The sequence below is a fragment of the Dipodomys ordii genome, unplaced genomic scaffold (assembly GCF_000151885.1).
Source record: "Dipodomys ordii isolate 6190 unplaced genomic scaffold, Dord_2.0 Scaffold55, whole genome shotgun sequence".
NCBI classification, from domain to species: domain Eukaryota; kingdom Metazoa; phylum Chordata; class Mammalia; order Rodentia; family Heteromyidae; genus Dipodomys; species Dipodomys ordii.
In genome coordinates this window covers 4,082,173-4,095,136 of record NW_012267271.1, presented here as the reverse complement: position 1 = coordinate 4,095,136, position 12,964 = coordinate 4,082,173, and the positions used below count along the sequence as shown (strand labels likewise).

The 12,964-nt window shown below is 47.7% G+C and overlaps 1 protein-coding gene across 1 annotated transcript in view; it reads right to left on the bottom strand.

Annotated features, from left to right (window-relative positions):
- Positions 1 to 315: 315 nt before the first annotated feature.
- Positions 316 to 12,964, bottom strand: part of Stxbp1 (syntaxin binding protein 1) — a 73,031-nt gene continuing 60,382 nt past the window's right edge. Inside the window, exons 14-19 of the mRNA XM_013021321.1 lie at positions 12,177 to 12,315; positions 11,442 to 11,551; positions 8,886 to 8,987; positions 7,225 to 7,310; positions 5,191 to 5,345; positions 316 to 594 (exon numbers count right to left, since the gene is read on the bottom strand). Coding sequence (XP_012876775.1) covers positions 512 to 594; positions 5,191 to 5,345; positions 7,225 to 7,310; positions 8,886 to 8,987; positions 11,442 to 11,551; positions 12,177 to 12,315 — 675 coding nt within the window. The 3' untranslated portion in view covers positions 316 to 511. The remainder of the gene's footprint in view (positions 595 to 5,190; positions 5,346 to 7,224; positions 7,311 to 8,885; positions 8,988 to 11,441; positions 11,552 to 12,176; positions 12,316 to 12,964) is intronic.

Below are 12,964 nucleotides of genomic sequence, written 5' to 3'. Positions count from 1 at the left end.
ATCTGGACGAGAAGAGGCAGCAAGGGCAGCAAGTGGAGTGCAGATGCCAGGTTAATAATCCTCAGTGTGAAATACTTTTAAGAACACAGACACCGCTGATTCCCACGGAGGATAGGAATGACCCAAAACAAAAATGTGAAAATACCCAAACTCTACCTTTCCATACTCAAGCAGTTTGCAGGGCTTGCAGAGGGTTATGTACAAGGTCACGGAACCATAAATAAGGGCGAGGAGTCCATTCGGTCTAGAGTTCAAAAATGGCGGCGCAGCGCTTGCAGGTGAACTGCTCCTTGTAGTTACATATATAAGATACTCTTTTTAAAAAACACAATGCATTATTCTCTTTTGCTTCAAACAAGAAGAGGGCGTTATTAATCACGAGACCGCAGCGCGGGGAGGGTGGCCAGGGCGTGCAGGGCTGGGGAGGCAGCAGAGAAACCGAGGCATGGCGCTGGGGAGCCACGGAGCACTCTGGGAAGGGGGCTGGGTTTTGGAGGGGCAGCTTAGGTTTTTAACTGCTTATTTCTTCATCTGTTTTATTCAGTTTCTTCAGCGTGTCCAGCAGTTTCTGTGGGGTGAGGATGTGCGTGGATCCTGGGGAGGTAGAGAAGACAGTGAGCTGGCCTGCTCTGGCTGCCAGCTCATTCCCTGGTTCTTCTCCCTTCCCTGCCGCTGCTCCCGCCCCTCCCTGGCCTGGGTCCACTGATGCTGTGTGGGGGAGGGGAGAAGGGCTTGGGGCCCTGTCACATGAGAGACATTTAGGGACTGTGGCTACATGAAACACATTCTGGGGCTCAGGCAGGGTCCCAGAATGCCTGTGTGGGAGCCCAGCACCACCCCAGGAGACAGAGGAGATGCATTTCTTATTCTCTTGCACTCCAGGTGAAACCAGGGAGAGAAATTCCAAACATGGCAAAGGGAAGTGGTTGCATGGGGCAGGATTGGTAGTGAGATTGTACATGGAAATCCCGGGGGTGGGGGAATCACAAATGTCTGGGGAGCCTGCCAAGGGGTGCTGGAATGGAGGTGGGACCTCAGGTGTTAAGAGGGAAAGGGCGGGGACCTGAGGCCTTACCTTGCAGAGACCGCGCTTTGTAAGAGATTAGAAATGCTTGCAAAAGTTTAAGCTAATGGAATTAGATATATTTCTAGTGCAAAAGTAAAAAATAAAAAAAAATTAAAAAATGAAGGACTTTTTCATAAGGAGAGAAAGAGAAAGATCTAAGAAGTGCAGTAAAAAATGATGCATGGATTGTGTGGTCTGGACATGGACTTAATCGAACAGAACAGGAGTGACGGGTGGCGTGAGCATGAGGCCTGCACGCATGCAGCAGTGCACTCCAAAGAAAGATCCTGGTGGGAAAGAACTAAACAAAAGAGTTCCGTACTTGAAAATGTGCCTTCCTGGAGACCTGGGGAGGAATGGGCCTTCATAGGAGTGGGCAGTGGGAACACCAGATGTTTAGATTTTCAGTCCAAGGACAGGCAAAAGGAAGCTTTGGCTGGCTTGTTGGCCATCATTCCAATACCAGGGTCTCTGTGCCTCTGACCACTACCTGCTTCGCTGACCTGGGACCCCTGGAGCTCGGGTGCTTCCCTGAAAGTCTAGACCAGCAGAAAACTTGTAGCATTTTCTCAGGCGGGAGAGGCATATTCCTGCAGCCTTATCTCTCTAGTAAAATTCAGTGCAGACTCAATTTAGCAACTTTTTATTGATCACATGCTAATCCCGAAGTGTCCTCACCTTCTCACGTGTAAATTCAAGATTTGAGGAAGGCCAGAAAGGTGTTAGGAAACCCAAGCTCTAGAATTTTCTTATCTGACCACTGACCCATTTGGTCAGTTTATCTAGTCAACTGTTCTGTCCATTTTGACAGAATAATTCTAGGATAGGACCTTGGAAACAACCAGTGAAGCCTCTATAAATCTAAGTAACAGGAATATTACTTGGTCCTATAAAAGGGAACAGATTGGCTGCTATTAATCCAAGTCATCTGAAAGCTATTTCTTGGTTGCTGGTGTTCAGACTCTATGCCTTACTGCTTCTTAGTTAAACTATAGAATCCAAACTACTCAGCAAATTACTCTAGAAGCCAGGCATGTACAATCACTGTTGACTCATTTTCTCGCTGTTCCAATGGCAGCTGAGACCTTCTCAGCTGACTGACCATGAAACAGAGGAGAACACGCTGCAAAGAAGTAGCTTGTTTAGAAGCAGGGAACCCCAGAACCAGTGCTCACAGGAACCCGGGGCTGTGGGGCTCTGTTTCTTTCAGACACTGTAGATGGTCTGTTGTCTGTCACTGAAGTATTGACCTAATATTAAAGACATTTTAAAATACATCCTGTAGCAAATGCTGTCTACCTGCCTACCAGTGGCACACAGAAACATGTCTCTGGTTAACACACTATCAAGGTGCTTCTAGAAAATTTGGGCATTTTTTTTTCCCTTAGAAAATTAGAGCTTGAAAAAAGAAAAGAAAAGAAAATTAGGGCTTCATCCTACCACTTATGAAGTGCGGTTCCCACCGCCTGGGAAGGCAGGAAAGGGAGAGGAAGGAACAAGGACAATATAGAATCAAACAGAAAAGATGCTACCAGGTAGCAAGCTTGGTAGAAGAGAGAAGACAGAACTCTTTACACTATACAAATATCCAGAACAATGTCTCCTAAAGGGCTCTAGACCATATATCGAGAGGCTTCAGCGGGAGGAGAGGTGACTAGCCACAGGGGGATAAACTAAAAGCAGCTCGGAAAGAAGTGACCTGTGCGTGCTGTTTTCTGCAGAGGAGCATGTGAGGAAAGCTCTTCCCACTGAAGAAGTGCGGTCATCAAGGGCTTGAGACCAATCACCCCTTGAATTGGTTCACTAAAGGGCCTGTCCTAGGAAAAGGTACTCATTGGTGGGTCTTCCACTGACCTAGAGTCTACTGGGAGCTGTCTCACCATCAGGTACCTGTTGCCATTCCCCTCCCCGCTTCTTCCCGTCTTCTCTGAGTGTTCTCTTCTCTGGCCTCAAACTTCCAAACCACATTACTGCCAGGAGGCTACTTTCCTGTGGTGCCCACAAGTTAACCCCTGGGACAGCAGGCTGGGAAACCATGCCTCAGGTACCCCTTAGTTCCAGCTCCCTCTTTAAGGGTTGCCTACATAGCTACATTACTTTGGTTTAAACCAAGAGGCCCGCAGCTGTCTGCTGAGCGGTGTCACCCAAGGCATGAGGGACCCGGCAGGTCGGAGCCCAGGGTGTGACGGCAGCACTGGACACATTTTCAATCGGTGTTAAGAACTGCAAGCATTTTCTTGTTAAAAGAAAATTAAAGAAATAATAAACTAAAAAGGGAAAAGTAAAGAAAGAGTGACGGAATAATCAAAGAAAACCCTTCAGAGTGGAAGAGTTTCTTTTCTGTAATAAGCTGCTTTTACTTTGTTTCTTTGGCTCTCACTCCATTGTTGGAGCCTGATCCTCAAAAGATACCCTAGAGGACTCCCTGAAGTCGGGGTGTCTCAGGTCCATGAGAAATTTGGTGGGAGTAAGAATATGAGTAGAACCTGTGGGAGAACAGAGGCCAGCTGACTGCTTGAACAAAGGTACGTTACAGGAGCATGCCAACTTAGGCCTACAGTTTACGCAGCCAATGAGGCATGAAAAAAGCAAGACACGCACACGCGCACATGCGCACACGCACACACAGGCAGCAAGGGGCTGGCATGCATAAAGCAGGTGAGGCCACGCAGCGGACAGCAACTGTCTAAGTGGTCAGACCCCTCTCCATGAACCCACACAGGTGACTTTCTATCCCTAGATTCCCACCTCCCCCTAAGGAACTTTGGGCAGGTCGAAAGCAGAAGAGGAAGGTTCACACCCAAAGCCTGGCTAAGATGACTTCTGTGTGGGAAAGTGGTGTGTGAGCTCAGATTTATCAATACATTCATGCAACATATATGCAAGCAGGGAACAGAGCTCTACTATGGGGCCTCTACCACAGAAAAGGAAAAACAATTACTGGGAGAACTGGTGACCAGACCAGGGAAGCCTGCAGAGTGGGGGAGGGGCACAATCTTCCTTCTGGCCCACAGCCTCAGGACCATCTAGGTGGACTGGCCTAAGGAGCCTACTCACTTGCAGGCAGTGTGACTTGGTCACCCCAAACTGGATGACTTGTTATCATGATAATGACTGCGCCTGGGATTATGACTGATGTAGGGGGTCAGGATGCCTTCCCAGATGGGGCAGCTCAGGCCTCGCCTCTCTGTAGCAGTTCACATGTAAATGGCCCATGCGGCCACCTGTAAGCCCTAGTGTAAATCCCCCTCAGGTACACACTCCTTCCAAAGGGGGATCAAATAGGGTCTCCAAGCTTGCTCAGCTTGAATGTGTCCTATTAAGGACGACTGGCCAGGGCAGTAGATATGACAGTCTCCTGCAACTAAATGTCAAGAGGGACCCCTGGGCAGGAGCCACTTCACTTTGTTCAGGACTTGCAGGATAAAAGGAGAGCATCTGGAAAGAGCAAGATGTCTCAGCTCGCTCTTCCTCCGCCAGCCCTAGAAGCTATAGATGCTCCTGGAGGCGAGAAGTACAAGTGTCTCCTGCTGTGTTACGACAGCTCCAAGAGTTACTTCCTCTCTTTTGGAAACTGACAGGAAGCATCAAAAAGGACAGGGAGACTAGAAGCAGCAGGAGCCAGTTAAGGGACTTAATGGGGACTAGCAGTCAGGCCAGGAGGCTCCAGACAGTATCTGCTCACTTGCTGTCAATACAACTTCAACTGAGGGGTGGAGGAAGGAGGGTAATGGTTTCCCTCCCACCCACAGTCCAGTGCTAGGAACCTGACACTCATCAGGTCTGGGTGAAGGCTGTAAGTGGGCGTCCTACACTGTTCTGGTAGGAAGGAAATGGAAGCCTGAGTACTCCAGCCACTTTCTAGCAGTGGCAGTACTGAGCTGAGCCTGAGTCTGTTGGATCGGATGACCAGGTACTCAATGCCTCACGATGCTGAAAGATACAGTAGGGCAGACATGAGGAAGAAACCCTTGACCCCTTAAGTTTCTGCCACACAAATAGTTACCTAAGACTATGTTTTGCTGGGGTGATGGGGAGCTAGGACAGAACGCGAAACCAAAGCATGGGATGGATTAACAGTGCGAAGAGGCAGCCTGTGTCTCTAGCCTGCATGCCCTACTTACCTATCAGCACTTCCCACTTGCCATTGGCCTGAGTCACCTCGTAAGCACAGCGCATCTCATTCAGGCTCACGCCCCCAAGGATGAAAATAATGAGGCGGGGGCCACTGCGGTACTCTCCTGGGGCCTTATTCTTATGCCAGTGCCCATAGCGGGCGCTGAGTGGAAACAAGAAGAGAGAGAGAGATTAGTTGTGTTTACAGTTAAAAAATTAAGCCAGGTGCTGGTGGCTCACGCCTGTAATCCTAGCTACTCAGGAGGCTGAGATCTGAGGATCGCGGTTCAAAGCCAGCCCAGGCAGGAGAGACCGTGAGACACTAATCTCCAATAAACCACCAGAAAACCGGAAGTGGCGCTGTAGCTCAAGTGGTAGAGCGCTTGCCTTGAGCTGAAGAACTGAGGGACAGCACCCAGGCCGAGTTCAAGCCCCACGACCGACAAAAAAAAATTATTCAGTGCCTCATCCCTCCATGTCTCGTTACACATTTGTTCTGTACAGTTGTGCCCCAAATAGAGTGGGTGCTTGGTAAGGGTTGGCTGAATTGTGATGAAATTTCAACGCTGTTTGGCTTCACCAGAAGAGTGACTCTGAGGGGGCTGGGAAGGTGGCTCAGTGGTAGAGTGCTTGCCTTGCATGCATGAGGCCCTGGGTTCGATTCCTAAGCACCACGTATGGGACAGTGCCCAGGCCCAGAGTTCAGGCCCCACAACCGACCAAAAAAAAAACTCTGAGCAACTGTGCTGGAACCTTTTTCACTCTCTCACAAACATGTAGATAGACTCAGTCAGTTCTAGTGTTCTATGTGTGAGGATCAGCATGGTGCTGATTAGCCAGGTCGCCCATGTCCCTAAGCTTGTATGGGACCTAGCAGCACGGAATCATAAGATGTCTCAGGCCAGCACGCTGAGCCCTGAGCAGTTACCATGCAGGTATGCAGGTTTCCTGGGCAGGCCAGGTCCCCCATCCCCATCTCCCCAGGGAGAGATGGCCTTGAGAAATGGGTCTGAGCTGCTCTGATGCAGAAGAGCTGTGTACCATGGGGACAAGTACAGGGCATGGAGTCCTGTCCAGGTGTCACTGGGCAGGTACTTCCTGAAGGTGTGGAGAGTCACGTCTCCCCCTAGAGGAACTTGGCTTCCTTAGGAGGAATTTGATTCAGATATAGGGGGCAACAAGTTGTTTCCAGGTTAAAAAAAAAATGGGTGGGTGGGAAATGAATGGAAGGAAGAAGCCTCTTCTGGACACTGAGGTGCTCTGTCCTTCCTCCTGACTTATGACAGCATTAGTCATGTTCCAATCCAGAAGGCATGCAACAGGCACTGTCAGGGCCACTGGAGCCTCCACAGTCTGTTCCCTGTGCAGCCACTGGGTGTCCCTCCATCCTCGGCCAGTCTGGCTGTGCAGTGAACATTATAGCTTTCACTGCCTCTGCTATTAGAGGGGTGCCAATGCCATACGTGCTACCCTTTGCTTCTGGCCTAGGTCCAGGAAAAGATTAAAAACAAAGACAAAGCCACAGCCACCAGTGCCAGTAGCTGTCCTCTCTAGAGCCACCAAATCTGCTCTCCCCAGCTCGCATACTCTGCTTGATTATTCTCAGGAGCCACTGTCTGGATCCGCCACATTTTGTTTATAAATTTGTCAGTTGGTAGACATCTGGGCAGTTTCCACACTTGGGTTACTATGAATAGAGCTGCTATGACTCGAGTGTACTGCAATTTCTAAGCAGGGTGATCAGGGAAGATTAGGAAGGTGATACTTGATTAAAGAACTAACAGAAGATAGACATGCAAGTATATTTGACTGTAGATGATGTCAGGCAAAGGGAGAAGTAATGGCAAAGGTCCTCATAGTAGCCTTGTCTTGTTCAAGGTCGACCAAGGAGGCTGAGGGGGAGTGAGGGAACGGAGGACAGAGGAGTCAGTGAGGAGTGGGAAGCCAGGGAGAGCTCCTGGCTCACAATCTCTTATATCAGGACCACCATGAGCTGACATCCAACCAGACACCCACCCTCTGTCCTCCCCATGTCGACCCACCTGACAGCAGTGGTACTGAAGGAGGCAGAGGAGCGGGTGGAGATATATGGATAGTGCTTGGTATCCAGTTTGTCCTCAATAGTGTCCTAGAGAGAAGAAAGACTGATCAGGTTACCATTGTTATTAAACGGTGATGGGAACAAAAGCAAGAAAAAAAGCAAGTCAGGTATCAAAACCTCAGCCAGGTCTACAACGATGCCTATGCCTGCTGCCACTACCGCGAGGCCTACTCCAGGCCCAGCACTGGCTACGTGCTCTGCAACTGCCTCAGCCGATAGGTCTACTCTCTGCGTAAACAATAAAAAGCATTTGTTTTCTTTGCTTTTCTTCAAATTTATTCTTTTTAATAATCTGCTTGAGGTTGAGCATCTGCATTCTGTTCACTAAATTCCTGATATTTGCTGTCAGCCTGGTGCAAATGGCCCAGAGGCAAGGCCTTTCCAGTTTGTCAAGGGGCTAATTATCTGGTGGGTGGGTTCCAGCCATGTAATTCCTGCTGCCTGGAGACCCACCCTCTGTCTAACAGTCCTTTCTTTAGGGGCTAGAAAGGAGAGGGAGGAAAAGGGGGCAGGGAACAAGTAGGTGATGCACAAAGGGTGGCTTTATCTGCACCACCAAGCAAAGGCATATAATTGGTGTCTGAATGGTTCATGTCCACCCATCCTTTTGGTTCTGTGGATTTTAAAAATAGAAAGCTGACTCATTGTATGTAGTTAACACACACTTACTTTAATGCACAGTTCAGTTAGGAACACCTGGGCTGCTAAGAGCTAACTCAAGGAGCCTAGGCAAGTCCCTTCAGGTTCTGGACCCCAGTTTTGGGCCCCCATCAAGTGCAGAAGATGAGAAGGCTGTCTTTGAGTCCTGCTCCAAAGATTCAGTGGTGTAGGACCTAGGTATGGTTGCTACAGGGAGGGAAGGCAGTGATACCACAGGGCTGTAATGACACCCATTCCCTCACTTCCCTTCTAGACAGACATGGAGTATCTGCTGTGCATGAGCTGTGTCAAGGACATGGCAAAGGTGACAAGCTCAATGTGAAAGATGACTTATAAGTCCCAGTAGATTCAAGAGACCTCTGTGGCACTGGGCACTCAGACGGGGGCGAGGGAGGCAGGCAAAGGATGGATGGCCCGGTAAAGACTTTGAAGGAAATTAGGATTCAAAATTTAGAAAGGAAAGGAGAGTATGTTCCAGGAAAAGGATCAGTTTGAACCACATAATTGCACAGGTCTTGCTGCTGGTATAACGAAGGTTGAGGGGAGGGAAGGAGAGTGAGACGAGGAAGGGCAAGGCAGGCTGCAGCCATCTTCTGAGCCCCACCTGCTGAGGTGTGGTGTGTAGCTTGCGCCTATCTCCCCCAGGGATATGCTTATGTTCCTCATCTGACCTTTGAGATGCTTCAGGTCTGGCTCCTTTGGTTACCTGGCTGAAGGGCCTCTAGAGCACAATATTACATCTTGACACTGGAACGGACAAATGGCTCTGGGGGACCTACAGCTGACAGTGTGGTGGTTCTTCAAGAATTCTCAGAACAGGTATGGGGTGTTTATGGTCACCGGATGTTACTAAAACCACAGGGCGTCATTGCTAGAGGTACTAGGGCATCTAGTGAAGAGCAGTGGGCCCTGACTCTCCCTCCCCATTCCTCTGTCACTGACCTCCATGATGTCCTTAATAATTGGGGTCCATCGTGAGAGCTGGTAGGTCTGCTCACTGATGCGCTCCTTCCGTTCTGGCTTGCTCCTGCGGCGCAGAGTGGACTAAATGAAAGCACACACAAGGTCAGACTACTGACTCAGGGGCCACCTAGGCTTCCATGACGTCTGTTGGCCTCTGGAAACTAAGTGAAGACTCCTTCGTCTGCATTAGTAAACAATAGTAAGAAGTGGGGAGAGTTTCCCTGTAATAGTCCAATAGTGTCCCTATTATTTAAGACACCTGGAGCAAATGTCAGTTTTTTTTTTCTGATTAAAAGTTGGAAAATCTGTTCCATTTTACAGATTTATTTTTACATCTGAAGACTCCTAACAAGATTTTTACATCTGAAGACTTCAAACAATATTTCCATTATTGAATATTCTTTTTTTTTTATCATGTGGTTTAAAACTTAGGGTCTGAGCACTGTCCCTGAGCTTTTTCGCTCCAGGCTAGTGCTCTACAACTTTGAGCTACAGCACCACTTCTAATTTCCTGGTGGTTAATTGGAGATAACAGTCTCATAGGCTTTCCTGCCTGGGATGGTGTTCAAGTGTGATCCTCAAATCTTAGCCTCTTGAGTAGCTAGGATTATATGTGTGAGACACTGATACTCTGCTATTACTGAAGTTTCTTTTCCCTCCCTCCCTCCCTCCCTCCTTCTCTTCCTTCCTTCCTGTCGTGGTGTCTGAGCTCTGGTCCTGGGTATTGTCCCTCAGCTCTTCAGCTCAAGGCTAGTGCTCTACCACTTGAGTCACAGTGCCACTTCCAGATTTTTCTGCTTATGTGGTGCTGAGGAATCGAACCCAGGGCCTAGGCAAGCACTCTACCACTGAGCCACCTTCCCAGCCCCCTATTACTGAATATTCTATACACTCCTTTTTTTAAGCCAGTTCTGGGGCTTGAACTTTGGGCCTGGAAACTGTTTCTGAGCTTCTTTTCTTCAAGGCTAGCACTCTACCACTTGAACCACAGTGCAATTTCATTTTGTAATTTATTGGCGAGAAGAGTCTCACGGGGGGAGGGAAAGAGGGAGAAAAATAAGGGAAAGGGTAACAAGTTAGACAAGAAATGTAATCACTACCTTAGTTATGTAATTGCAATCCTTCTGTACATCTCCTTAACAATAAAATTAAAAAAAAAAAAGTCTCACAGACTTTCCTGCCCCAGCTGGCTTTGAACCATGATTCTCAAATATCAGCTTCCTGAGTAGCTACAATTACAGATGTGAGCCAGCAGTGTCAAGCTCTATATACTCCTTTAGAAATTTTTTTAATAGGGATGGGAGAGAAAAACTGGGAGAGAGAGCGGGAAGGAGTCACACTGTCCAAAAAGAAGTGTACTTATTACCTGACTGAGACAGTAATTCTTCTGTACAACACCTTAATAATAATAGAATTAAAAACAATTGTTCCTTCTTTCACTTAGCACATGCAATTTTTAAAGTCAAGAAAGTAGCAAATGTGAAGTACATATATAAGTGCCATCTTAAAAAATCTAGGTAACTGGGGCTGGGAAGGTGGCTCAGTGGTAGAGCGCTTGCCTTGCATGCATGATGCCCTGGGTTCGATTCCTCAGCACCACATAAGCAGAAAAAAAAGCTGGAAGTGGCGCTGTGGCTCAAGTGGTAGAGTGCTAGCCTCGAGCTGAAGAGCTGAGGGACAGGCCCACAACCGGACACCCCCCCCCAAAAAAATCTAGGTAGCTGTACTGGGGCTAGTGGTTCAAGTGGTAGAGCAAGTATGAGGCACTAAATTCAATTCCAAGTAACGAAAGAAAAACAAAATAAAGGCAGGTAGTTAAAAAAGAATTTGCTGTTTATCATAGGAGAAAATATGACTTAGTTTTAAAATTTTTATTTCAACAGCATAATACTGAATGGATCATCTTCATTATTTTGATCCTTTGTGAGCAAAGGTCTAAAATCATCGGATTCCTGCCAGCTACTTGTGCCTGGTTGGTGGCAATGGAACAAAGTCTCTCTTTTAACACCAGGTATCTGAACTCAAGCTTTGTTAGTACTGGCTGGGGTGACTGCCTGTAGATCAAGAGCATACACTGAGGCTCCTGTAAGTGGGATTCAAGACAGCATATTCTAACAGGATCCTCAAGAATGTCTGTCTAGTTTCCCTTGGAGTACACTACATGACTCTAAGCCTTCTAGATATCTTGAGTTGGTTCTCAAATCAACTCAAGGGCTCAAAACATAGAGGTGACAAACAGCTTGTGGCATCTGTGGCAGACACTGAGTCTAAGGTGTTCAAAGGTAGAGCCATAATGGCCTTGAGACACAAGAGGAATCAGAGTGACTTGTTTTTGTTTGGTTCCATTGTACTTAATGTTACTCAGTATGTGCAATTAATGCTAGTCTTTGACATTTGTATCTTTTTCTCCTTCATCTCTTTTGATGTTGAGCATGGTACACAGTTGTATCATAAGATGCTGTCAATCAGTGAGCATTGAATACATACAACATGTCAGCTGCCTGCCCCTTCTTCCCACTGAAAGCTGGCACTTACGTCTGTGACGATGGGCACACCCAGGTGAGCCATGTTGGTGATGATCTCACTATCCTCTGGCGGGATCTGGGCATGCTGGATCAGTTTGTTCAGGTTCTCCTCAGTGATGCCTGAGAGACAAGAGAGCTGGTCACCACACCAAACCTTCCCATCTCCACTCTTAGAAGCAGAGCTGACCACTTTCCTTTCCCTCCTCAGGATTGGCAGACATCAACCTATCTACCCCATCAGCTTGACTCTCTGATGAGAGCAAAAACATTACTGCAGTCCCACTTGAATTGCTCTGTACAGAGTGATAGCCATTGGCAATTGCCTCACAGTCTCTGTTTACATCATCCTGGCTTCTCAGCAGTCTCTACCCACCCCACCCCACCCACACCAAAGTCAAACTGGAAAGAGTCTTATTAAGTACCTTTTGCACCTTTACAGGCATCTTTACATCTAAGAGGCTGAGCTCTAATAAACTGGCCATAAAGGCAGTCAGCCCTCCTTTCTCCCAGCTCTGGCCTCCTCTATGTCACCCATGCTCCTTATTAACTCAGAATTCCATGTCATTCACGCTCCTTATAGAATACCTAGGGGATGTCCAACCTCTGGTTGCAACTGACTTGAATACATTGCACGTCCCCAAATATAAGGAGCCTCTGGAATCTTCCTTCTTCCCCTTTCCATGTCTTTTAATCCAGTTTTCTCTCAAGGCTTATACCCTCCTCCTCTATTGTCCTCCCTTCTTACCATTCTTCAGAAAGATATAGAGAAGGATGATGCGGATTTTGTCATACGTGCTGACATTTGCATCCAGCAGGATGGGGACGATGGCTCTCATGGGGTCTTTGATCTTCTCCCCCTCGGCGTCTGTGCCCATTGCCAGATCCTGTAGAAAACACACCCAGCTGTCCCTAATTCTGTAACAATTTGAACAGATGGTATCTCTTAGAAATTCACAACCTATAAATGCCTGGCTTTGTGGTATGGTTGGGGTAGGCTGTGAACAAGTCTTCTTGCACGTGCTGCAGTTAGCATTAGTGTCCTCAGCACTGCTTTGCATGAAAGCCCCTGAGTTCCTTTTCTAAAACCAGCAACTGTGGTGTTCCCTGCAGGCAAATGTCAGGGTTCCTGCGTCTATGAGGTGCCAGGCCCTGCAGAAGGGTCAGGCTGAAGGGCATGTGAAGGCTTTGATGTCATGAAGTGTCGCCGCGAGGCTGGATTCTTTCCACTCTGCTTCTCCTGGCATTGGAAGGACACACTTTTTGAGTAGGATTTTTAACCTCTGTTTCAATCAGAATTTTTCAAAGGAATGGGGGGGTCCCAAACCTGCAGATCTAAACCTAGGGGATGGAGAGAAGAAAAAGGATAACAAAAGAACCAGAGATAAAAAGACTTAAGTGAGCATAACTCATAGCCCACAGGACTGTCAGGTGACACTCAGACCCAGGGAGTGGTGCATTGTTCTCAATGAACCAAGAGTCATCTGCTCCACTACTGAGTGACCCACAGCTGCAGCTGGGTTTCTTGCAGGCTCC